We start from the raw sequence: 25,294 nt of genomic DNA, 5'->3' as shown, positions 1-25,294 counted from the left end.
ATTCAGGGTCCGCTGACAAGAGGCCAGAGAACAGGGAAGGTCCCGATCTCTGGCTGTCTGGAAGGCGGATGACGTCCTTAGTGAGCCAGGCCACCCAGAAGCCCACAACATGCAAAATCTGTCCCACTGGCTTTGGCAACAAAAGGCTGTTTGTGTGGTGGAGCCGTCCGGTGGCTTCAGGGTGTCCTTGAGCCAGGGCTCCGTTCGTGGCACCTAGACCCATTGGCCCTTGCTTTGCTTTGGCTCTGCTTGCTTTCTTCCTGTGGGTCTCAAGGAAGCTGCTCCTACGGTGGCTCCTGACAGCTCCATATTGATGACCTTTCTACCCTGAGGGCTGAAGAGAAGAATATTTCCTTCTCTCTGCAGAGCCAGGGGAAACTGAGATGTGCATCTCCTTGGCTCTGACTGGGTCATGCTTCCAGGTCCCTTCTACAATGATGGCCCTAGTTCCCAAGGCCTGGCACTGTTGTGTAGTGCTCAGCCTTCACAACTGTACAGAGGAGAGCAGCCTTGCATGTGCCTATCTCTCTGCCAGTTAATGAGGCCGGTATAGTCTTGCTGTAGTTGGCTCCTGAGAGCAGGGACAGAGGGGATCTGGAGCCAGAGGGGCATGTTTGCCAGGAGAGGGCAGCACAGGTCCTAGTCTGTTGCACTGGGGTTTGGAGGGTGGAATTGCGAAGTGTGGGTTTTCGGTTGGAGGTTCCTCTGGGATGCAGGGGGAGGTAGGAACCTTCCAGGATCACTCTGAGCGTTCTGGCCTTTATAACTCTTTTATTTATTTGAACACAGATTGTGCAGGTAATCCTGGAGGCCCAGGAGACCCTCAAACTGGCAGAATGAATGACTGGCTCAGGATTTTTGATCAAAACGTGCTGGTCCCTCCCCACCCACAGAGAGCACGCCAGCCTTTAAAGGAATCAACAGCGTTTCAGTTTGTCCTGAGGTGGCTTGACGGGCCACTGATGAAGCAGGTAAAGGAATTTGCTGTTTATTGTCCTGTGCCTGTTGCCACTGCTCTCAGCTGAGGGGGTATTGATTTTCGCTTACTCAAGTCCTGCCACTGCATCCATTACCTCGGGCCTCGGCAGTATCTGGACACAAAGTGGCTCGTCAGCACAGAGAACACGTGATTCAGCGACTCGGTCAGCACTTCCGACACTGGTTAAGGTTTCTCTCTGCCCACAGTAGAGCCATTTTAAAACCCAGGTGATCGGATTTCCTGTGTTGTTTCTGAGCAAGGTTTGCAGGAGGTGGGCCCGTGCCTGACCCGACACGGCCTGCTCGCAGCCTGGCGGCTGGGAGTGCGGGGGCAGAGCTCTGGGTGTATCCTGGTGGAAGCCGTGTGCCTGGAGGTCCCACAGCCTTGGGCACACTCAGGCCCTTGCTCTGGGGCTCTGTGTCCGTCTGTGTCCGTCAGGGGCAAGGGAGCCGCTGGATAAGCTGGTGCTTCTGCGCTGCCCACAGAGCACCCACGTCACTGGATGGTTCTAGGGAGACCCAGTGGGATGCCTGAGAAGGAGCCAGACCTGCCAATGGGAACATGACTCAGTTAAGGGTTTGGCCTGGCCAGGTCATGTCTTCCCCTGCGGATGGTAGTGCAGTTCTCGGTGTGTTCACGGTCGTTGGGGTGGTGGATCTGTAAGGGCTCACTTTTAGGAAACCCCTCACGCCCTACAGTGTTCACTTCCAAGCCCCCCAGTCCAGGGCCTGCCGTGTGTTGGCGCCGTGTTTGCCCTGTGGTGGCCGCCGCTCCTCCTCCTTTACCGCCCGGCACTTTCCCGCTCAGCCCGGAGGCCTCACGCCCGCACTTGACAGCAGAAGAGAGTCTGAGAGGGGCAGCCGGTGGTGTTGGGTGCCCTGCTCTGGGTGGCCAGCTGGGCTCCGGCCCCAGGCAGACAGCACCAGCGGCCTCCCTGCCGTGGAGTAGCTCACAGCATAGTGGATGGCACCGTCCTCTCCCCTAGGAATTTTAGGAAGGAAATTTTATTTATTGTCCCATTTAATTTCATTTGTTCGTCTGCATTTAGTTCTGAAAAGGTAATTATCGTTGTTTGAAATTCACTAGGGTACGTGAGGAAAGTGTATCATTCCACGGAGTCCCTATGGCATCTGTGTCCCTTGCTAGACATAGCCAATGTGACCTCTTTTTTGGTGTAATTTTCCAGAAACTCTAAGCAAATACAGCAGATAAATATACCTATATTATCTTGCTTAAGAGAAAAATATTCGCAGCCGTATGTTTTGTAGACTGTTCATGTCATGGCACGAGGAATTTCTCTCTTTCCACATCGTGGTGTTTCTCTGTCTGGATGAGCTGGCACTGATTGATCCACAGGCTGACTGGGGAGCACAGACTTTATTCTGGTCATTTGCTCTCCCAGACGCTGCCGCAGTGATGAACCTCACTTACACATATTACACGTGTGTCTGTGGCATCATTCCTACAAGGGGAGTTCCTGACTCGGAGTTACGCGTTAGAAGTTACTGTTTCAGACCCGATTATCGGTTGTTTGTAAGAAAGCACGCTTTAAACAGAAAGACAGGAACTGTACGTGGGAGGGTAAGAGGATGGAGAAAAGGTAGGCCACGTAAGCCCAGTGAGAAGCCTCTGTGCTGGCTGACGTCTGACGAAGTCAGTTTCGCGGTGAGGGGTATTAGCAGACATAGAGCGGCGTTTCCTAACGGTGACGGCCGTCGGGAAGGCAGGTGTGCATGCAGCACCGCTGTTGAGGCCTGCGAGACCACCCCCGGTTCCGTGACTCGTGGGGACGACTCACAGGACTCCTCGCAGAATCAGTCTCACAGGAAAGAGTTACTACAGCGAAAGGAGGCAGAGTAGGATCAGTCTTGGGAAAGGGATATGGGGGGACGGGGGCAGGATAGGCACGTGCTTCGGGGTCCTCTGCCAGCGGGACCCCACAAGACACATTCAGTTCCCCCAGCAGAGTTGGGACAACACGTGTGAAATGTTCCCGCCAAGCAAGCTCGTTAGAGACTCAGTGGCCATGGGGTTTTGAGGACTGCTCAGGAGGCTGTCGTCTGCCTAGCATGTTCCCAAACTCCAGACTCCCAGCAAGAAAGCAGCTGGTGAGCACAAACCACTTTGTACAGTTTTGGCGCAGGGTGCCGTTGTCAGTAGGGTGATGGGAACTTCCTGAACGCTTAGCACAGTCTCCAGCCGAGGGACAGCCTCGTACACTGGCCTTTCAAAGCGTCACGGTCGGGCCAGCTGTGATCGCTCTTCTGCGCACAGCCCCCAGTAACACAGCTTCCAAACTCGGGAAGCAGAACTGTGTAGAGGAAAAGGGAGCTCCGTTGATTCACTATCGCGTTGGAGACTTTCAGCCCTCCTCTCTCAGTGATTGATAGAACAAATAAACCGAAAAACCCATAAGGGTTTGGAAGATCTAAACACCATCCACCACCTTGACCCGACAGTCATCTCTAAAACACTATAACCAACACATAGAATGCACGCTCTTCTCAGGTGCGTGTGGAGCATTCCCCAAGACAGACCGTGCTGGGCCATGAAAGTAAGTCTCAGTGGGTTCAAAAAGATTGTAATTTATGAGTGTGTATGTATGTGTATATGTACTTATATGTGTATACTTACGTATTTATATATACATATGTTTTTGTTTATTTGTTTGGTATTAAATTAGAAATCAACCTAGATACCCAGAAAATCCTCAAATAGCAGGAAATTAAACAACACACTACCAACTAACTCGTGGGCCAAAGAAGACTTCAAAGAGAACTCAGAAAATAATTTGAACTGAGTAATGGAAGAACGTACCAAAATTTATGAGATGCAAGTAATTTAATCCTTAGAGGGAAACTTACAGCTTTATAGGACTGTAAGAGGAGAAGAAAGGTATAAAATCAGTGACTGCTGTGTCCTCCCTAAGAATCTACATGGAAAGAACAAGTTAAACCCAAAGAGAATAGAAGAAGGAAGTGGTAGATTTCTGCCCATTTAGCAGAAATCAGTAAAGAAAGCGCAAATAATAGAGAAAATCAGCAAAGCTAAAAGTTGATTCTTTGAAAAGATTAATAAGGTTGATTAACTTCTCCAAGACTGATCATGCAAACAGAGTGAGAAAACACGGGTTGCCAATATTAGGAAGGAAAGAAGGAACATTGCTGTATATCCTACAGATGTTAAGAAGATAGTTGGGGGATATTATGAATAATTTGTGTGCCAAAAAGTTCGATAACTTAGTTGAAATGGGGAAATTTTTTGAAAAGCACAACTTACCAAAAGTGACACTAATAGAAATGGAAAAGAGAAAAAGTCCTGTGTTAATTAAAGAAATGGACTTCATAATTAAATAGCTTCCTCCAGATAAACTCCAGACTTAGATGACTTCATTGTTGGGTTCTATGAAGTATAGAAATATAGAAAGGAAGAAATAATATGAATTTTAGGTGAACTCTTTCAGAAAACAGGAGGAGAGAATGCTTCCCAGCTCTTTTTTTGAGGCTGCCATAACCAATATCCAGATCAGGAAAGGACCTCACAGGAAAAGTACATGCTGCTGTCCCTCGTGCATATTAATATAAAAATCCTTAAAATATTAGGACATCACAACTAGTGATAGATATCAAGGATAGCACCTCATGGTCAGGCGGGGTTTAACACAGGAACCCAGAGTTTTACAGGGTTTGTAGCTGACTCTTGAACAACGTGGAAGTTAGGGGCACTGTCAGAAATCCACATGTAACTTTTGAGTCCCCCCAAACTTAACAGTAACAGCCTGCTGTTGGCCAGAAGCCTGCTCGAGAACGTAGACGGTTGATGGACATGTGTTTTGTGTGCTATGTGTATTGTAGCCTGTGTTCTTAGAGTCAGCGAGAGGGAAGAAAATTCTATTAAGAGTATCGCAAGGAAGTGAAAACACATCTTCCGTCTTGTACTGTGTTCATCAGAACCAGACCAAACCAAGCTGCATGTAAGTGGACCTTCATGATTCAAACCTGGACTGTTCTAGGGTCTGCTGTACCTACAAGGACCAGTGAAAAGTTAACATTTAAAAGAAGACCAAGTAGGGGAAAAAAAAAGACCAAGTAGGAAACATATGAAACCAGTGTAGTCTTACAAAATTGGTATGATTTTAGTTATTTTGAGAATGGACAGCTTTAGATGATAGCCAACACCCCTGTCAAAGGAATTGGCTAAAAATATTACCTGCTTTTGAACGCAGGACATTTTCTTAATAATTTTCATATGTCTTTTTGGCTGTCCCATTTCCCATTTTCACTGAGTTGAATCTTTACCGTGAATATTAATCGCACTTCTTCGCTTTGGAAAGTCTATTCCAGTCCAGTTTGGTGTTTCCTGGTGACCGTTGTATGGATGGAGCTGTGTGGGGGACACGCCTGACTGTCCCATATTCGGTCTTCACACGGCAACAGAGACCATTTAGAAATTTACCTAAATAGAAATGGGTACAAAGTAGCGTCAAGATGGAGGGGTGGTTAGGGTCTGGAGTTCTGGGAAGAAGTCTAGGACAGTAAGAAAGTTTTGGAACTTAGCAGGTCCTGGCCAGTATTTACCTCTCTGAGAGCATAGTGAGAAGCAGGAGCAGGGGGAGGAGGAGGGGGGCGGCGTGTGGAAGAGGAGGAGGCAGGGAGGAGGAGGAGGAGGGAGAGGGGGAGAAGGGGGAGGAGAGAAGAGGAGGAGGAAGAGGAGGGAAGAGGGAGGAGAGAATAGAGAAGAGGAGGAGGCAGGGAGGAGGAGGAAGGGGAGGAGGAGAGACGTGGAGGAGGCAGGGGGAGGGAAGAGGAGGGGAGAGGGAGGAGAGAGGAGGAGGGGAGGAAGAGGCTGGAGAGGAGGAGGGAAGGGGGGAGGAAGAATGGGGATGAGGAGGAGGAGGAGGAGAAAGAAGCTGGTGGAAGCACCCTGGGGAGGACCAGCAGTGAGGGGAGGCCTAGGACCAGGTCCCTTGACCTTGAGTTCACCAAGTACCCACATGGGCCAAGTCTGGTTCTGGGCCCTGAGGATGGAGCAGGGAGAGTGTCCTGGGCTATTGTCCTCCCAGAGCTCGGAGATCTGGAGGAACCCTGGGGAAATGGAAAGCAGGGTCAGAGGACAGGAGGGGCTTCTAGATGGCCGTGGTCAAGGAAGGCAGGGGAGGGAGCACAGGCAGGAGAGGGTCCTGAGAAGAGGTAGACTAGGAGGGTTTGGGTGGAGAGGCAGCCTGTGTGTGTGTAGGCCCCCGCAGCTCCATGACTGAAACTGGGCCCTGAGGCCTCTTCCAGGCCTGTTGGCCGTCTTCCTGCCTCCATAATGACACCACCTAGCTCCCAGCAGCCCCAGACAGACAGCAGGCCGTCCTCCTTCCCTAGAGATGTGGGACTCGCAGCACTAGACCCGGACAAGGCCTGGGCACTCCGAAGTGGCCAGCCACCCCGTCCCTTCTGCTTCTGTCCCTCCCCTCCCCCACCCAGCCCATCAGCGGCCCCCCCCCCACCTCCTTGGGCTGGCTGGAGGGGGTGTACAGCACCCACCTCAGGGACTTGTGAGAGGGCCCCCCTCTGTCTTAATGGGGCATGTCCGGCCCTTCCCTCTTCCCCTCCCGGTTGCTACAGTCACACTGGCAGGTGTGGGATTTTGCTTCTGTTCAGGGCCCCGCGAGGGTCATAGGGAGAGAACAGTCCGTTACCATTCCCAGGAGGTTGGGGTATGCCAGGCCGCGTAGGGTCACGTGGGGTTGGTTGGGAGGCGGAGCAGCCGGGGAGACGGTGCCTGAGAGCATGGTGTGAGTCATCCCAGTGGCCTCTGGGAGTCTGCAAGCCAGGGAGAGGGCCGATGGGAGTTTGGACTCTGGTTGGTTGGTTGCACATCATAGACGTTCTGGAAGGCAACTCATTTCATCTGTCTAGGAATTAGCTGTCCCTGGGCGGGGCCGTCTCTTGCCCATGTCTGCCGTGGGACTTCACTGCTCTGATTAGCTTGGGGAGGGCCAAGCACTCTAATGCATAACCCTACCAAGACCACAGGCCGAGGGAGAGCGGCGGTTCCCCCAAGGGACAGTGACACCTGAAAGATGGAGGCCGAGTGAGCCAGTTGGCGCAGGCTGGCTCATGATGCACAGACCCTTCAGGGCCGGTACCCTTCTGTCTCCTAGGGAGTCCTGGAGGTGCTTTCAGAGGTGGGCTGCCATCTGCGCGTGTCTCTCTTTGATGTCACCTACCGACACTTTTTCGGGAGGACATGGAAGACCACGGTGAGGCCGGTGGAACAGCTGTCCAGGCAGCCGTCCAGGATCGTCTTTGAAGAGGTGGGCCGTGGTGGCGGGTGGGGCCGCTCTGGGCCAGAGCAGAGGTGCCAGGGATACGACCTGGGGTCACGACAGACCCCAGAAACGCCACGGAGCCACAGATGGGCCCTCGCAAAGCTTGTCCTAACACTGGGGCCCTGCGTCTCTGAACAAAACCGACATGGACGCCAGGAGCCCCGGCAGAGGAGAGCGCGTGGCTCTGTCAGAACAGGAGGGGCGCTTGGGGGGTCTTCTCGCCTTCAAGGGACCTTGGGGTTCTTGGGACAAAGTTAGGAAGTTACTGCTCTCATCTGGCGCCCTTTTCCCCTCACCCTCTGTGTCCCCCTTCTTTCATTTTGGCTCCTTTCTTTGTCTTGAAGATGAGAGTTGAAACTTAGAAGGAAGGTGACTTGCCCAGTGGCAGGTGGCAGAGCTGGCGCAAACCCGTGCCTGTTTCCGCCCCGGGGGGGTTGCGTTGGCGTTGCTAACGCGGTTTGGCCAGCTTGGCTGTGTCCGGCTGCACGCAGGTAGGGGTTTTCCGTCTTGCTTCAGCTGCACCAGGTATAAGCCTCTGTCCAGCCCTGGGGCTGGGTGCCCGGGCGGCTCTGGCGTTGGTACTCGTGGCGCAGGACATGGGTGGGGGGGGTGACAGAGTCATTGTGAGGTGTGGTAAGCTCTGGAAGGAGGCCAGTGCGCTGTTGTCCCTGGAGGAGAACGGGGAGACCTCCCTTGGGAAGGCAAAGAAGGGCGTCTCCCCTCATGGCAAACACCAAAACTGAGCCTGCAGGAGGAGGTGGGGCTGGCCGTGTGCCGGGCTGCAGTGGGGGCGCCAGGGGTGGGGGCGCAGGGGGTGGCGGTGCTGGGGGCTGGGGTGCGGGGAGTGGGGGGCGCCGGGGGGGCTGGGGAGCCGAGCTCCCCTCCTGCTCAGCCTTGGCTGCCTTCACTCCTTGTCTTCTGCTGAGCTGGGTGTGGCGAGGGGGTGGTGGGTTAGTGAGGACCACAGTGCTTGACGTTTCTGGAAGATTCTTCACCCTTCGGTCCTGGGGTTGCTGAAGCCGGAGCCTGTAGCAGGGCCAGCGTGCAGGACCGAGTGACTGACTTGCTCCGGAAGCTGCCGGGGCCCAGGTGCTATGCCCCAGGCGGGCAGTAGAGGCCAGTGGCGCCCCAGGAATGCGCTTGGCCTGCCGCGCCCTTCTGCCCGTCCTCCCAGCCCCGAACTTCCTCTCGTTTGCTTGATGCTCCGAATACAGGGAAGTAGGTTTCTTTCCAGCTCAGTTTGTGAAAGACAATCCCGTGTGCGGCGTGCGTGTGCGTAATTCTGCGCGTGTCCGTGCACACAGGCCGTTCCCGTGGTGGCACCGACACACGGGAGGGCTGTGTGCTCCTGCCCGCGCGCCCGTGGGACTGAGTACACGGTGCCCCGGGTGGAGGGGAGCCTGGAACTCCGTGAAGGTCTCTCTCCGATTCTGTTGGTTGCCTGTGTTTTCTGGTTGGCGTGGGGAGATCCGAGGGAGGGGCGGCGCGCTGCCAGCGGCAAGGGTCCATCTTGGGAATCACCGTGGCTCTCCAGCCCCAGTGTGGCTTAGGGACCCAAGCTTGTGTGCTTGGGGGATTTTCCTGAGTCATCAGTGTCCTATGTAGCCCCGATTTCATTACTCAGCACACAATGTCGTGGAGAAAGATCGCGGAAAAGAAATCTTGCCTTGAACCTGCACTGGTGTTTCCACGAATGATGAATTCCTCCCCCCTCAGCCTCAACCTCCCGGGCGCTGCATGGTGGAGCCTCTCAGCTGGGGGACCGGGGTTCTGAGCTGCCCTTCCAGAGTGCCCTCGTGTAGAGGCGTCACCTTTCACTTCTGCTGAGATGGTTAATAATTGGTTCAACCTCTCAGAAAGCATCTTTTAAAAAATCATCTGGGGGGCCGAAGTGCCATGCAGTTTCTACATTTTCTTTCTGAGATGGATGTGATTCTCCCTTAAATTCTCCCCTTAACCAGCTGCATGCAGGCTTCCCACGACAGTCTGGTTTTTCCTCCTCCTCCTCCTTTATGGGATGACTGGGCAGGAGCCCTGGAGCTTTCTCCCGCCCAGGACTCGCCTCAGTCCCGGGTGTTGCTAGAGGAGTAGGGAAGCCAGCCATCCGAGCTCCAGAGACAGCTAACCGGGTTCCTTCTGCTTTCCTTAACCTATGCCACAAGAACATTCTTGAATGTTCTCATTCGTCAGAGTAATGAGACCCATGTGATTCTCTCTTTAAAAGTGGATGCTGTCAAGGAAGATCAGTGCAATCCCGAGGAGAGTCTGGGAGCTCTTCCAAGTGACTTGATGAATCCCTGGCTTCTCGAATGTGTGCTGCTCCTCTCCCCGCACAGCCACGCTGCCTCTCACGGGTCCTCTGTGCTGCTCCCCAGTGTACGTGACCATGGCAGGAGCGAAGGGCAGCCTCCTTCCCGGGGGTGCTGGCCGTGGCAGGCCTCCCTCTGGGGAGGGGCCCTTCCTCTCTGGCTCCACAGAAAGCACCCCGGGGACTCGGAGGCAGAAGTGGGGGGACAGCTCTCCAGGATGCTTCTCGTATGGGGCCTTCGTTGTATGGAGGTTTAACCACCTGCTGTGGGGGACGATAGAAAGCTTTGAATTTGTGAACTTGGGCTGTTTGATCGCCCAAGTTTGTGTACTGTGGGGTGTCTGGGTTGCTTATTCTCTGAGAAAGCTAAGGAGTGTCCTGCAGGCTGGCGTGGGGCTGGCCACAGGGTCGTGGGAGTCAACGGAGCAGGGCTCTCACTTATTCCCATGGGGGTCTAGGCCAGTGACCCAGACTCTTTGACTGATCCTCTCTGGGCGTGAGAGGTAGCGCTGTGTGCATCACAAGGTTATGTGGGGTAAATAATAGGTTCTTCGCGAACGGACACCGGTGAGCCGGGGGATCCGTTCGCACCCGTGATGGCCACGGCGTAGGCTCCGTCGCCGGAGCTGGAGTTGACGTTGTTACCGGGGGACGGGGCTTCTCCGCCTCCGCTCGCTGACATCTGGGGCCGGACCCGTCTCCTGGTGGGTCTGGATCCCCGTGTGTTGTTTGCTGTGGGTGACGGTGGGCTGTCCTGGGGGAGCAGAAGCTTCTGACTTTGGGACTAGAGACTTTGTGTGAATGTCCCAGCGTGGAGTTTCGGGTGGCAGAGCCCCCGTGCTTGGAGCGCTCAGCCTCGTGGTGGGACGTGGACAGGAGATGATGATCTGAGCCTCCAGTGGACGGGCTGAGCTGGCAGGTAGGAGCTGCAGTTACCTGCCTTCCTGAAGATGCGCTGTTTAAGGTTTGTTTAAAAAGAATGGTCTCTCTGTCTCCCCTGGCCCTGCCGCCCAGCCTTCTGCTTGGGACCGAAGGGGGCAGGTGGCGTGGCAGTGCCGTTGGGGACATGTGGCTGCAGCTTCTCCATGGAGGCACGTCCTCGGAGGCCCAATTTCAGTTCTGTCATGTGGGTGAGGAATGGGGGCCAGGCCCCGAGGCAAAATGGCATCCGTGTTTTTGAAGATGAAGGCATTAAGACAGGAGCATTTCCATGATTTATTAATCTGTTTATCCTGTCAGGGAGGACACCTGTCAAATGTCAGTGAGTGGGATGTGGCTGGGGTGAATGAGGGCCCCCCTTCGGTCAAGAGAGGCCTCTTCTCGCAGGTGATGTGATGGACTTGACTCAAACTTCTATCGTGGGATTTCAGTTGATGCCCAGGGTTTTCCTCAAACCTCGCGGCGCGGCGTTCGTTAAATGTCCTCAGACCGAAGGCCTATTTGCTCTGCTCGGCTGAGTGCCGGTGATACGTGTGGCCGAGCCCATTGCCGGGCTGGAAGCGGGCTCTGCGCCTAGGCCCAGGTGAACTGGACTGGCCCGACTTTGCCCTCCTGGGGACAGTCCCTGCAAGGTGACCAGGGGATTAAAGGTCGTTAAAGACCAAAAATCAGCTGAGTACATTTGAAGATCTAATTGGCTTTACTCACGACTCATGAATCGGGCAGTACCCCATCTAGCAAATAGAAAGGAGCTCTGGGGAGCTGGACAAAGTGAAAGTCTTTTATAGACAGAATGGGGTGGGAAGAAGTTTCTAGCAAAGAGAAACTTTTTTTCAGCAAAGGTGACCTTCCTGTGGGGTGGGAGAAGCCACCCAAGGAGACTACTTCACGGGCACTGATTCCAGATCTGTGGACTGACGGCACGTGCCCGGGAGCGGTGGGAATGGCGCGTGGGGTCTGGCGTCCCTGGCTTTGCTGCCTGGGGCTTAACACAGGTGGCTCTGGGGCCTGGTAGGTTTTTCCTAAGAGGCTGCAGAGCTTCCCTGGGCTCTCGCCCCTGGGAGGCTCTTACTTCCACATGCTTCTGGTCGGTCCTGAGCAGGGTTTGTGTTTTATACCTGCCTAATCTAGCCTTTACCTTTGAACTGTGAACTTGAGGGTGGGTTCAGCACCGTGCTGTTTTCACACTGAAGGGTCCGTACATTATGTTTGGAGAAAAGCACGTACCCTTCACGGTAGCACCCCTCAGACCTCGGGTCAAGGCCAGGCTGCGGCACTTCCTGCGGCGACCCTCCTGGTTGAGGACGGGGTCTTTGCAGACAACAGCGGGTTCTGGCTTTGTTGTTCAGCCTCAGAACAGTTGTTTTTGGGGGCAAACGGGAGAGAGAGGAAGGAGCTGTAGAGTAAACTTGGGACATGCGAAGCAGCTGGTCCCATGCACGGCCTCCAGGCAGAACAATTTCAAGGTGACCTCTAAGTGGGCGATGACTGTGGCTTTGCATCAGGGTTTAAGATATTTGTTTCACTGTCAAGAGGAACGCGGGTCGGGTTCCTAACACGCGGTGCCCAGGTATAAATACAACAGGTGAGACAGGGACAGACCTGACTCTACAGTGGGGCTTTCGAAAACAGTTCTTGAGTCTCGGAAATAGAAACATAATTCTCTTTTGGTCCAACCACCTGTCAGCTGTAAGTGGTCATTATTTCATCATTTTGCAATAAAAGATAATAGAATAACGATTTATATCTCATGGCTGATGTTTTAATGTGTCTCTCTGTTATCCTGGGCTGACAGTCTGTGATTACAGTAGACGTCTTCCTGGTGACACTGTGGTAATGACTCGTTAATGGGGGATTAGTCTACGTTTAAATCACATCCTCGCAGGCCCAGCCTGGCCCGGCCTTACCGCTCCCTGCCTTGGGTGGGGGTGGGGGGGTAGTCTCTGTGCTCAGCGGGTGGCCTGGCACCCATGTTTGTCCCCCAGTGTGGGCGCGGTCCTGGGGACCCCTCCACGTCCAGAGCCACAGCTCAGCGCCTCCATCTAGGCTCGTTCTACAAAACCCGTCCCCATCTTCTATGCCCACGATGTCTGTTAGTTTAAATGAAAGCAGCCGCACGGGGCCTTGTGAGGTGGAAGGAAACGGCAGAGCAGAGAGAGTGGAGGTACTTCCGTGCCCCACACGCTCACAGGAGCCCGCACTGCACGAGGCTGGATGCCGGGGGTCGGACACGTTCCACCGCCCCCGGTGACGGGCAGGGACGGGGCCCCGGGGGGGCTGTATGTGCACCTGAGGGAGTGGGAGCGTCACAGGCGGGAAGCCTTTTAAGAGCGACTTGAGCACCATCTGCTTGGCTTAGAGCCAAAATAAAAAAAAAAGTCTTGTAAGAAAATGATGTCAAGGCAATATTTTTTCATAAAAAGGTGTTAGCTGGGCTCTGAACTGGGGGTGATTACAGAGCGTCTGCGGAAATCGAAGGCTCCTGCCTGGCTGGGTGAGAGCTAGTTTAGCTGGAGCCTCGTAATGGTCACGCACAGCACGGGGTGAGAGCCCGTACTGGCGAGTCGAGCTGAAGCTTTGTGCGACGAGTGCTCTGTGAAGTTGTGCGCGCGCATGTGTGTGTGTGTGCATTGATGCGGTACACGTGTGTGCGTGCATGTGTGTGTACGTGCGTGTGTGTGTGTACGTGCGCGTGCGTGTGTGTTTGTAGCGGTTGGGTCCTCGCTGGGCCGTGGGGTGGCGCGCAGAGAGCCTGCTGTCGGCATTTTCTGTGGGTGGGAGGCTCCTGGAGCAGAAGCCAGTAGTCTGATGTCCTGGGTGTTGGCGGCTCTGGAATGTTCTTGACTCCGAGGGAGCTACTGTGCCGTGCCTGTTCTCTCCTGCCACGCCCTGGAAGGGACGTGGGGTTCCACGCGGCCATAGGCTTGTGGCGTTTTCACGACAGCGAGCGAGGGCACCTGCGCCGTTCCTGTACTCTCTGTGCAGCTGGTGGACGGTCAGTCCGACACCCAAGTTGTGGTTTCTGTTTTGCAGCCCGTGTACTTTCACACGTCCTTAAACCACCCTAACGTGGTGGCTGTGGTCGAGGTGGTCACCGAAGGCCGGAAGCGGGACGGCTCCCTCCAGGCGCTGTCGTGTGGGTTTGGAATTCTCCGGCTCTTCAGCAACAAGCTGGAATCCCCGGCCTCTTCCTCCCAGGACAAGCGGTACCCGCCTTGTTTCCTTCCTCCTTGGGGTTTTCCAGCATCGTTTGGTGGAGACATAACTGCTCACCATGGGCCATGCCAGAAAGCGTCACGACTATCAGCTTGTGGTGTGGTCTGTTCCTACCAGCGTGTACTGTGCGAGTCACTGTTGGCCATTTCTGAGTGAGCCGGGGAGTGTCCTGTAGGCCGGCGTGGGGCTGGCCCGGGCCCTGGCTGTGGGGGTCGATGGAGGTGAGGTTTTAGGGCAGTGACCCAAACTCTTGAGTGATTCACTCTGGGTGTGAGAGAGAACGCTACGCATGTTGTAAGTGATGTAGGGACGACGTTAGGGTTCGAAGCCGATGGCCAAGAAGGAATTTTTGAGACATCTTTGGTGCAAAAAGGTGGTTTTATTAAAGCATTGGGAAGGGACCCATGGGCAGAAAGAGCTGCCCTGGGGTCGTGAGGAGTGGCCCATCATCTGCTCTGAAGTTGGGAGGGGGTCAGGGAGAGCCTGAGTTTGTAAGGAGTCAGGAAGCAAGGTTCCCGGGACCTCGAGGGGACTAGCTCTTGTTGGGGAAAGGTCACTTATTACCATCTAATAAAACCTGGTCATGAGACCCTTCGGATGTTTGTTGGTGGGTCATATACTTGGGGATGATCGCCAACAGATAAAGGAAGTTTCCGAAGGAATTTTTCTACATTGAAGTAGACGTACAGCATCCTGGGGGTCGGGCTAAGATGGCCTTTTGCCCTCAGCAAAATATTAACATCGAGGCAGTTGCGTCCCTAGAGGAAGGTCACTCTGCCTATTTCGAGGACTTGTCAGTGGGCTGCAGGTAGTTATTTTTCTTCTGCTTTTGTTTGCCACATCAGTGAGGTTACGTGGGCGCTAGATAATATGTTCTTCACGAACAGACACCCCGTAAGCAGGGGCATCCGTTCAGCACCGGTGCCAGGCTCCGCTCAGGAGCTGGACGCAGCAGGACGGAGAAGGCAGCGTGTCACCCCGTCCGCGGGGGCTGAAGTTCACGGTGTCACTCTGGACGGGGCTTCGCAGCCTCGGCTCGCTGCCATGATAGGTTTCCCTGGGGTGGTGTTTCTGGGGCCTGTCTGTGCGCTGGGGGTGTGTGGCCAGGAGCGCTGGGGGCCGCGTCCTTCCTGTGCAGGAGGCATGGTGCGGCGGTGGGGAAGGTCTGGCAGGTGCCACGGGAGAAGCGTGGCTGAGGTTTGTGACACCCGAGGCAGCGGGCTGACGTGCGCTCTGTGGGCTTGTTTTCCAGGCTGCGGCTGTACCACGGCTCCCCCCGCGCCCTCCTGCACCCGCTGCTCCAGGACCCCGTGGAACGTAAGATGTGCGGCCCACCCGTCCTCCCCACGGCTTCCCGACAGTTACCCGCTTTGAGTCCATCTCGCTCTTTCTCAATGGGAACCTTTGTCAGCTCAGCTCCTCTGCTTAGTGATTAGGGCAGAGGGTGTCACAGCTGACACGACTGAAGGAGCCGTAACACGCTGCGCTGCGGGGAGGGCGTTGCTTCTCGCTGGTGGCCCCGGGAGAGGCGGCCCCAGGGCCTGTCGATGGGAGGGCTGCCGGCCTCCTGGCCTCTGGGGCAGGGCCTCGTCCACCAGAGGAAGCAGCTGCCGTGTGTCAGAGGCCATGCTGGCACTAGAAACCTTTCGCTGTGAGGCCCTTGGTTCTTTCCGGCTTGGCCAGGCTGTCCAGCTGTGCCCGACTGCAGAGGACCGTCCTGCAGGGATGCCCGCGTCCTCCTCCTCGAGGGATGTGGGTGTGGAGGGGTCCAGTGGTTGGCAGTGGATCTGTTTGGGAGGGGGACTTTCTGTGTCTGAGCTGCCGCTTGCATTCTGTGATGGGAATTTTGAGTGTGCCTAGTGGCCTGAGTTAAAAATCGAGCCAACCCCAGCCCTTCCACGGCCTGCTGAATTCGGTGAAAATTTCATGGCAGAGCGGGGAGTAGTCTCAAGCTTAATTTTACTGATGAAGATCGGCTCTTAGGTTATGTGTCAGTTGAGTCCAATCATTATCTTGCCAGCATTTCGTGTCCTGGAGCTCCCGTAGGGTCAGGACTTTTTTTTTTTTTTGAAATTTTAAATTTTATGTTAAGTGGGCTTAACGCCCGCCGTGGGGCTTGAACTCTTGACCTCGAGATCAAGAGTCTCCTGCGTTCGTGATTGAGCCAGTCGGGCGCCCCAGGACCAGGACCTCCTGAGGGATGTGCACAACCAGCACCTTGTCCGGGGGCAGCCGGGAAGGTTGTGTGGGTGTGGCTGGTGGCCCACCTCCTCGTGGGCATTTCCAGAAACGTGTGCATTTCTTGCCTGAGTAGGCAATTCGTTCACATGATTCAGAGTTAAAAGGTATAAAATGCACGAAAAGGTTCAGTGAGGCCTTCTCCCCACACTGCTCTGCTCCCTCCCCTGTGCCTTACGTGGTCTCTCTGGGTCTCCTGGACCCCGGAGGAGGGGGCGACAGAAGGAGTCTTTGTACTAGGACAGAAGCAGAGGTGCCTGTCCCGCTCTCATTTTTCCTTCTGCTTTTCCCCGTAATGGTTCACCCTAGAAGGTCTCCTCTCGGTGTCTAGAGAGCCCCCCTCTTCTTCGCACAGCCGCGTGGTGTGTTGCTGGGTGTGTGTTCTGTGCTTGACTGGCTCTGCGAGTGGCCAGTGGACCCGGGCGCCGAGGTCGGGAGCCTCGCTGGTAGGGACGGCTGTGCTTTTGCACCTGTGCCACGCAGCTGTGGGCTGGTGTGTAACACCTCCTGTTCACCTTCCACGGAGGCCCAGCCAGTGTCTCCAACCAGCCACATGGGAGGGTGCCTTTCAGGGCATTTAAAATTTTAAAGTAAGCAGACCCCATTTTTGTAGTGGTTAGGAATGAAAAATACAGTTTTCATTTGTTTTTCTAATGAGTGCAGTAAGGCTTATTTAGTTCTTTTCTCATGAAATCACGTAGTGTGCCTCAGTAGGTGGTGAGGCCCCTGTCAGTGGAAGAAATCAAGCCCCAGCAAGACTCTCTGGTGGGGATGAGTAGAGGGCATGTCCTGGGTTCCTCTCAGCCCCGGGGCCCTGTGGTCCCGAGTCTCCCTCTTCCTGCATCCCGGCTTCCGTGGGTGCTGTTTTCTCCATCTTCCTGAGCTCTGTGTCTGGGCCTTTCTCAGCTGCTGCTTTCTCCAGGTTGCTGTCCCTCTTCCACTCCCCCTTGCTCTCTGTCCGCTCTGTGCATCTGTCCTGGGCTTCCATCCGCTCTCCCTTGTGCTACGGGTATCCGTGGGTTTGCGTCTTGCTCTCAGAGGCTCCCCCCAGCCCGGGTCTGGTCCTGCTGCTGAGTGGGAAAGGGAGGCTGGCTGAGGCCCGGGGTGCCTTCCAGCCCCCTCCGATGCCGGGGACCAGGACCTGGACTTCACCACACGCGGGTGGGGGAGGTGAGCAGCAGAGATTTTGTTAAGTTGCGTTAAAAGCAAATGTCTCTGTCCCTGCGGCTCTAGCAGGCAGTTGCTAAGGACTGATTCTTTTTCGCTTTGCGGCTGAACTGACAGCAATTCCCCTTTCTCGGTCGAAAAATGCGTTTCCGGCTTGCGCTGTTTCTTTCTTAGAGGCGCAGTTCATCATCTGGTTTGACCGAAACGGCCTTTGGTTCCAGCTGTCACATAGGTGTTTCCTCCCCCAGAGAACAAGCACGTGACTCTCATTGAGAGCTGCAGCCTCCAGTACGCGCTGAGGCCGCACCCGCTCCTGGAGCCTGTGTTCCATCTTCTTCCCGAGAACCTTCTGGTGTCTGGTCTGCAGCACATACCTGGCCTCCTTCCAGCTCACGGAGAAAAGGGTAAGGGCTGCTCTGTCTCTCCAGCGGCTGAGTCTGTGCGAGTTGATGGTCAGACCTCGCCGGAGCCAGGCAGCCTCTGGTGTGCGGTGGGCTGGACGTGGCTAGCCACCCGGGAGGGTGGTGGTGGGAGGGAAGGAGGGGGAGGAGGAGAGGGGAGCGGAAGGGAGCAGAGCAGGGCAATGCCATCTCTCCTGCCGTCCCTTCCGAGCAGGGTCTCGTATCCCTCAAGTCACTTCTGTCCTCTTGTCTTGGGAAGTGCTTTTGTAAGTCAGATAGTTCGTGTCTCTATGACCAAGGTCGGGATAACCACGTTGCTAGTTCTCACCCTTATTGGACCGTACCAGGGGCCTGATTATTATTATTATTAAGTTGCCGTGAAGTAGACATAACGTGCACTGACTGTTTTAACCGTTCGTAGGTGTGCATTTCAGCGGCCGTAAGTACTTCTACCACTTGTACAACCGTCACCACCATCCCCTTCCAGAACTTTCTCATATCCCCAAACTGAAACTCTGTCCCCCCCAAACAATAGCTCCCCGCACCCCTCCCCCAGCCCCAGCCACCCGCGTCCCACTTCCTGTCTCTGGGAACGTGCCTCCTCCAGGTTGCTGCTCAGTGCTGGCCCTTCTGTGACCGGCTTACTGCATTTGGCAGTAAGGTCCAGCCTTGTTGGATCACGTTTCAGACTTTACTCCTTTATAAGGCTGAATCACAGTCCATTGCGTGGAGGGACCACATCTTGTTTCTCCATCTCCCCGTCCACAGACACTTGGGTCATTCTGCCTGTGGCTGTCGTGCGTGGTGCTGCTGTGAACGTGTGTGTGCGATGGCTTGATTCTTTTCGAAAACTAAAATCCACACGAAAGCCTCAGAGCTCTGTCTTGGTGTGTTTTAGGACTTCATTCTCCAGCGGGGGGTTCAGGGACAACGCCTTCACCACCAGGAGATCCCTGCAGAGGTGTGTTCTGCTCTCGGGCCTGCTGATGGGCCTTGACCTGGGCCTCGTGCCCCTTCTGGGCCCTTCCGGAGGCTTCTTGTCTGGCTGTCTGAGGAGTCCAGGAGAAGGGGCTGTATAGGTCCTTCCCCACTGGCTCTGCTGGAACCTCTTGTCTGGGGGGGCTCCCTCCCTGTTCCATCCTGGGGAGAGCAGGGCTGGGCGCGGGTGTGAGCTCCAAGTGCTGAGTTTTCACTTAGAACAGAAACACTTGAGACCCCAAAGAGAAGAGGTAGCTTGGCTCTGGTAGGGGAATGTTTTCAGTAAAGGGGTCCCTGCACATGGCTTGGTGTTCTGGTCCATGCTGGGACGCAGACGGTGTCATCTGAGTTCAGGAATTTCCGGGATGGGCCTGTGCTGGTTGTCACCATCATGATGTCATGATGTCCTGTTTCTCCAGTGTTCCTGAGTAGAGATGATGAGGCACGAGGAAGGATAAATTAACAATGAACAGAAGCAGGTCCGACGAGGGTCCCAGCTTCAGACCCGCCCTGGCTTACCAAGCTCCAGCACCCCCTCCCCCCACAGCCCCCTCTGTCATTTGCCTGTGTCCTCTCACGAGGGAAGGAGGGGTCAGGGAGACGGCATGCTGCATGGTCATTGCTGTTGACATTGAAAACAGTATGACAACCTGCGTCTGGTGCTGAGACCTCGGCCTCATCAGCCGGGGGGCCTCTAAGTCCCGCCATGCTGCAGGCTGATGTCCGGAACCTAGGTGTGCACCAGCTTTCAAGTCTGCTTACAACGACTCTCTGACCTGAGGTTCTGGGTGGGAGATTGTCATTGGGGTCTGAGGTGTGTCCATTGCTCTGTGACTTGCCAGGGGGGGGTCTGCAGAGCTGCAGATAAAACCTGGAAGGGCTGCAGCTTCTATGTCACTACGGCAGGGGCAGAAGGGCAGCTCCGACCACCCCAGGTTATTCTCAGTATCTCTGGGGAATCCAAGGCTCCAGCTACAGATGGGGGTGGCGGGGGCGTGATTCCAGCACCTCCCCCTTGAAAGTCATGTCTTCGGAAGCGATGTGAACCCCAGTGGCTTCTGGTTGGCCCTCCCGCTCTGTGGAGTGGCCGGTTGGTCACTGGGACTCTCACTGGATGTGGGCAGTGTCTGAGAGTCTGCAGCACTGATGACAGCTTATGTTGTTGAAAAGCTGATGACCAGGGACCCTGGGTGTGGAGCCGCGACGTGCGTGGGAGGGCCGCTGGGAACGGAACACTGGCTTCGACAGGCCGGAGCACACTCCCTCTTCTCAGGGAGATGGACCGGAACGCAGCTTCTTACCACATCCCCCAGTGACCATCTGAGAGAAGAAACCCATTTGCTCTGCCCTCCCCTAACGAGCAGGAGGCCGGGCTGATCTGTAGCTCGCGGTGTGGATGTGGTTATTGTCTGTGCTGTAAATCCTACCCACTGTCTGTTGGGCTTTTGTGACTCACTCTTGGAAAAGGGTTTCTTTGCTGAGTCACATTTTATAGCCCTGAAAGCGCCAAGGTGGGGACCGGTGCCGGCTTCAGCGGGGGGACTCACTTGCAGTTTGCGGAGGGTCTGATTCTATTTTGGTGCCGTACGGGGACACAGGTATTTGTTCATTTGTAGAAGGCCATGATATAGGAGGGCTGAGTCGTTCTTAACCAAAATTTTTATCAAGGTCACTCTAGATTCTCATGTGGTTTTAATAAATAATGCGGAGAGACTCTGGGTGTCCTTTGCCCACTTTCCCCAAAATTGCAGCACAAGGTCATGGCCAGGATATGGACATCGGCACAATCCCCAGCCTCCCCCACATCTGCCACTTAGACTCGTGTGTGAGGACTGACTTCTGAAGAGCTGTTGTCAACCCGGGAGTGACCGGAAATGACAGGTCCTAGTTGGGGCTGTTCTCGGGCTCTTTGTTGCTCCCCAGGAGGAAGGGGGGCCTTTTCCCTCGAGCGGCTCTTAGAGGGAAGCTCTCCGAGCCGGTCCAGATTGGCAGGTGCTGCTAACCCGCCATCTCTTCTGTGGCCGGGAAAGCCACGCAGCCTCCCTGTCCTGGTCTTCTCTTCCTTGCCTGCTTCTGACCTTTCCGCAGGCTTCGGTTTGACGGGCCTGGACTGTGCGGCGGCCCCACGTGAGCGCTCACGTGCTCCCAAAAGCCGCTCCTTGCAAGGAGAGCCCCATGCCCCGCTCAGAGGGAGGCTCCTCTGGGGGCTCCTTGGCCTGCCCTCGGGGCCGCCGGTCTGCGTGCCAGTCATGTGCCTGCTGGTGTGCTGCTGCCGCGGCCACGGTGGGGGGAGGTTTGGGGAGATGGGGACCAGGAAGACTTCTCTCATTTGGGGCAAGGCTCAGAGCGCGCCTCCCGTGTCGGGGCAGGGCCAGAGCCTTGCGTAAAGTGTCCGAGTGTGTTGGGAGCTTCGTCATGAATGAAGCGGGAAGCCTGCTTTCCGGAACTGGACCTGAAGGCCAGGGACCAGTGCCAGGACTGAACGGAGTCCCGCGGGAGGCTTCCTGGCCAGGTGCTCAGGGGGCGCAGGGGTCCTACAGGGCTGCTAGTGCAGGAGGACAGTGGAGGGCCTCACGCTCCCCCGAGCCGGCCAACACCATCCAGGCATCTGAAGCAGTCGGAACGCTTGGCCACAGCTGCCTGTCGTGGGCTTGGTGGGAGTGAGCCGTGGACTGGCAGCGTCTGGGAGTGGGCGAGGCCTCTGGGGCGACCTGAACCGAAGCTCTGTCTTCCGTGCTCACGTCCGCAGGCCACCACCCATGGCTGGCTGTGGTGCTTCAGGGGGAGTCCCAGGAACTGTGGTGGCAGCGGCATGTGGCCCATAGAGAGGCAGAGAAAGGCCGCTGTCCTTGCCACGTGCCCGTCCCGCGTGCCCGTCCTTCTCACGTGGGGCCTTTGAGGCGTTTCTTCCCTGACCTGCAGACTGACTTCACTCTGAGCCCTGTCGAGGCTTTGAATGCCCGCCCCGGTGATGTGCGCCTCCCGTCTGTCCTTCGTGGCTGTCTTCCGTCCTGCAGGCCCGCTCATGCCGATGTCGCCTGAAGCGGCCTCTGACGTGGGTCCTTCCGCCTGGTGCGGGCGCCGGGTCCAGGCCCCGCTTCCTCACCTGCTAGCCCAGAGCTCGGCTGAGCTGTCCGGAGAAGTGCTTTGTCGGAACTGCGCCCGCTGCTGTGCCGTGGCGGCCTGCTCCAGTTGGTGTCCCACATGGTCCTCCCGAGTCCCTGCTCAGGAGTTCCCTGGGGTGTCCTTGAAAATGCTGCTTCCCCCACCAAGCTGACGCTCCTTCCAGCAGGCGGCGTCCAAGCACCCTGCCGGCTGTGGGGCGCGTCTCCCAGGCTCTGCGGGCTGCTGGGGTCCTCGCCGGGATTCGCCTTCTGGATTGGTCTGTGTGAGCACAGGTTGCCGGTAGGCAGGGGTGAGGGTGGCGTGGCCGGAGCAGAGCTGGTGTCCTCGTGTGAGCTGCAGTTTTAACCTGACAAAGTAATCTTGGCAGAAAGTCTTCCCTTCCAGTCTCACTGCCCAGGGAACCGCCCCAGAGCAAACCACTGCTCCGCGTTTGGGGTCTGCCTCGTATCCCTTCACGGGTTCTCCGATGCCTGGGCTTGTCCGTGGTTCATCTGTGGGTCCGGGTGCGCAGGCCCCCAGCCGGGGAGAGGGCACAGCGTGGGGGTCTTGGCGGAGTGCTCACATCTTGATGGACTGAAGCAAGGGTGGACGTGTCCTCTCACCACTGCCATCAAAGGCAACAGGTGTTCTAGAAACGCGGACGGCTCCGACTCCCTTCTGCTCCTGCCTGGGGAGCTGTCAACCTCTCGTTCTGTTGTCCCCCCTGCAATGCTGTTTGGTGAACCGAAAGCCCTTCCAGGAGAGCTGCGCCCCTGGGGAGCTGCGGACCGTGTTAGGGCTTTGTGGGGAGCTTGTGGGGCACGTGGGGGTGTTTCTGAGCGCTTCCCTAGAGGATGGTATCCAGGGGATTCTTGCCTGCTCCGCGCCTGTAACCCCGTTTTCTCAGTAGTGTGTGTGTGGGGATCCCCGAGGGAAGGGGGTCCGCTTTCCCGTTGGAGCAATGCTGTTTTCGGGGTTGCATTCCCGTCCACAAGCTTGGCAACAAACGCGGGAAAGCTAGCCCCGGTCGCAGAGCGGGAGGGCCAGGAGTGCCCCCAGAGGTCAGCTCTGCCGAGGTTCTGTCCGTCCTGGCCGCGGAGGGTGGGTGGTGAGCGAACGGCAGGGGGCAAAGCTGCCCCGAGGGGGTTGCGGGAGTGGTCAGGGGAGAGGCTCCGTGTAAGGTGGGGACATTCTTGGGACCTGCCCCTGCAGATGCATCTGGGGGGCAAAGGAACGGGCTGGGGCAGCTCAGTGCCGAGCACTTAGGACGCGCCGAGCCCTGGGACCTGCTGTTTTTCTTCAGGGGTTCCGTCCCCTGCCGCGGCAGCTCGGGAGGCCCGCTCCGTCTCCTGAGGGAGAGCCCTTCTCCAGAGCCTGCGCCGTTCACCAGACCTGGCCTGGGCAAATCTGGCCGGATGCCCCCCTGGCCCTGCCTCCCGGACCTCTCAGGATCTGAAGGGTTCTCCCCAGTGCAGATGCAGCTTTTCAGTCTGGCCTCCTGGGGGGAGAGTGATCGTCCCTCGTCTCTCTCCCTGTCTGATTCGGTGCGTGGGACTTGCTTCTCACCTCTCTGGATACCAGGGTTTCGACTCCTTTTGTTGTTGCTGATGGCTGTGGGCCTGGGGGCCACCTTGTCATGGGGGTGGGCTGTGCAGAGCCTGCTTCCTGCCTGGCGTAGGCCTCTGCCAGAAGCAGGGGGCTCTGCCACCTTCCGGACCCCCAGATCTTGCTCCCACCCCTGCACCATCCCCTTGAGCTGTGAAGCTGGAAGGATTCCTCCTCAAGGGAAATCAGTCTGGGAAGTGGCCTTTGCCCACCAATATTTTAGTTTTTGTACATGGCTGGGTTCCCTGTGGGATGGGCTGTGGTCCCAGCACACGTGCAAGTGTGTCTTTCTCTGCTGCCGCCCCTGTCTGTGTAAGGGCTGCCACTGGCCAGCCCCCCGAGTCCTGCCTGAGTCCACGGCTCCCAGCGTGGCCCGTCCTCGCTACTCCTGGGTTCTGTATCCGCAAATCCGCTCATTCCCTGAAGTTCTCACCAGGCTTTCCTGCTCGTTCGTGCACGTGTGCTTAGTGGCTTAAAAATCTGAGTCTCCCTCACACTCGCTCCTGTGGGTGAGGTGGCTTCGGGCCCCTCACTTTGCACGTCCAAGCCCCGGTTCTCTTTTGTGAAATAAAGAGGATAGAATGTACAGGGATGGGCTGTGTTGAGATTTAGGATGAGTCTGGTGAGATGTGTGTGTCTGTGTGTGCTTTTCCGCGGGAGCCATGATGTGTCCCTGGCTGCTGTAGGGAGCACACGTGGACGCTGTTAGCTCTGTCCGCATAGCCCTGTCCTGGCTTCCACAGCTGAAGACACTGAGGTTTAGAAACTGGGATTGACCCCTGGGCCCTGGCCGCAGAGTGCATGTGACTGCCATGCTGTCCTCCCTTGTTTCAGGACACGTGGTTCCCTCTACCTGCGGGAGAAGGTGGACTCGGCCCTCCCCAGCAAGCGCTCGTGTCCGCTGGGCTTGTCCTCTTCCTGCAGACGGGCCCTGGTTTGGAGACAGTCCCCGCTCCTTCCTTCTCTGTGCCCCGAGGGCCCTGGCCACCCTATCTCGTCCTCTCTGAAGCCCCGTGAGCTGTGTGGCCCATGGGCCCGACGGTGGGGGACCCTGGTGCAGGGCAGGTGGTCCTGCTGCTGTGGCCTGTGGCTCCTTAGAGCCCTGGTGCAGGGGACGTGCCCGGCGGGGGACGCGCGCTGCTTTAGCTCCTCCCTCTTACCTCTTCTGTCCTCCTCCTCTGATGAGGGTCTTAATTCAGGCCAGGCCCCAGACACTTGCTGGACCACTTCCTGCAAGGTCGGACTTCGTCGTTCCTGCTCTTTAATGAGCAATTGTGGTTACATAGACCTTTTACACCGCACAGCTGGGGGGCACGAAGGGCATTCCCGGGGCTGTACAGCTGCCACCACTGTCCACCGCCAGAACCTCTTGTCTTGCAAAGCGCCCGGGAAACTTGCTGCCTGTCCCTGTGCCCAACCCCTGGTGCCCGCCCGACCACTCTCTGTTTCTGATTTTACTACTTTAAGTGCTTCCTGTGAGCGGAATCGTCCAGCATTTGCCCTTTATGTGACTGTCCCATGTCCTCAAGGCCCATCCAAGTGTCCGAAGTGCCGTCCTTTAGAAGGCTGACATCGTGTGTGCGGATCGACCACATTTGTTCTCCGCCGTTCGTCTCCTGATGGATGTTTGGGTGGTTTTTAACTTTCGGCCGTGGTGAGTAACTGTGCCTGCCCTGTGTGCCGCAGGCTCTGATTCTCTGCGGAGCTGCTTAAACACTTCTTTTTAAATTTAGAAAGGAAGCACGTGCGTATTTCTGAACTACGCAGAATCCAACGTCTATTTGTGATGGGGAAGGTGTGGGAAGCCATAAAGAAGGAAATAAAGTCATCTGTGATTACTTCCCGTATGTGTCCATGCCTACGTGTAAATGCATAGGTTTTCAGGTAGAACTGGCGTTAGGTGATCTCATAATGGTGTTGGGTGTATTGTTTTCACCTACAGTAGTGTGATTATTTTTCAGTCATTAAGTAATCTTTTGACAATGTGAGTTTCCTTCTCATTTTATATGGAGGCACAGTCAGTGGCTCAACATTCCCCT

The 25,294-nt window shown here is 56.1% G+C and overlaps 1 protein-coding gene across 1 annotated transcript in view; it reads left to right on the top strand.

The window, feature by feature from the left end:
- Positions 1-25,294, top strand: part of NPHP4 (nephrocystin 4) — a 107,369-nt gene that overhangs the window by 6,197 nt on the left and 75,878 nt on the right. The window contains exons 2-6 of the mRNA XM_032863247.1: positions 790-971; positions 7,131-7,283; positions 13,579-13,751; positions 15,014-15,078; positions 17,415-17,570. Of these exons, the coding sequence (XP_032719138.1) occupies positions 837-971; positions 7,131-7,283; positions 13,579-13,751; positions 15,014-15,078; positions 17,415-17,570 (682 nt within the window). The 5' untranslated portion in view covers positions 790-836. The remainder of the gene's footprint in view (positions 1-789; positions 972-7,130; positions 7,284-13,578; positions 13,752-15,013; positions 15,079-17,414; positions 17,571-25,294) is intronic.

Source organism: Lontra canadensis, unplaced genomic scaffold (assembly GCF_010015895.1).
Source record: "Lontra canadensis isolate GAN:19392208 unplaced genomic scaffold, GSC_riverotter_1.0 scaffold25, whole genome shotgun sequence".
NCBI classification, from domain to species: Eukaryota; Metazoa; Chordata; class Mammalia; order Carnivora; family Mustelidae; genus Lontra; species Lontra canadensis.
This window is presented reverse-complemented; position numbering and strand designations above follow the sequence as displayed.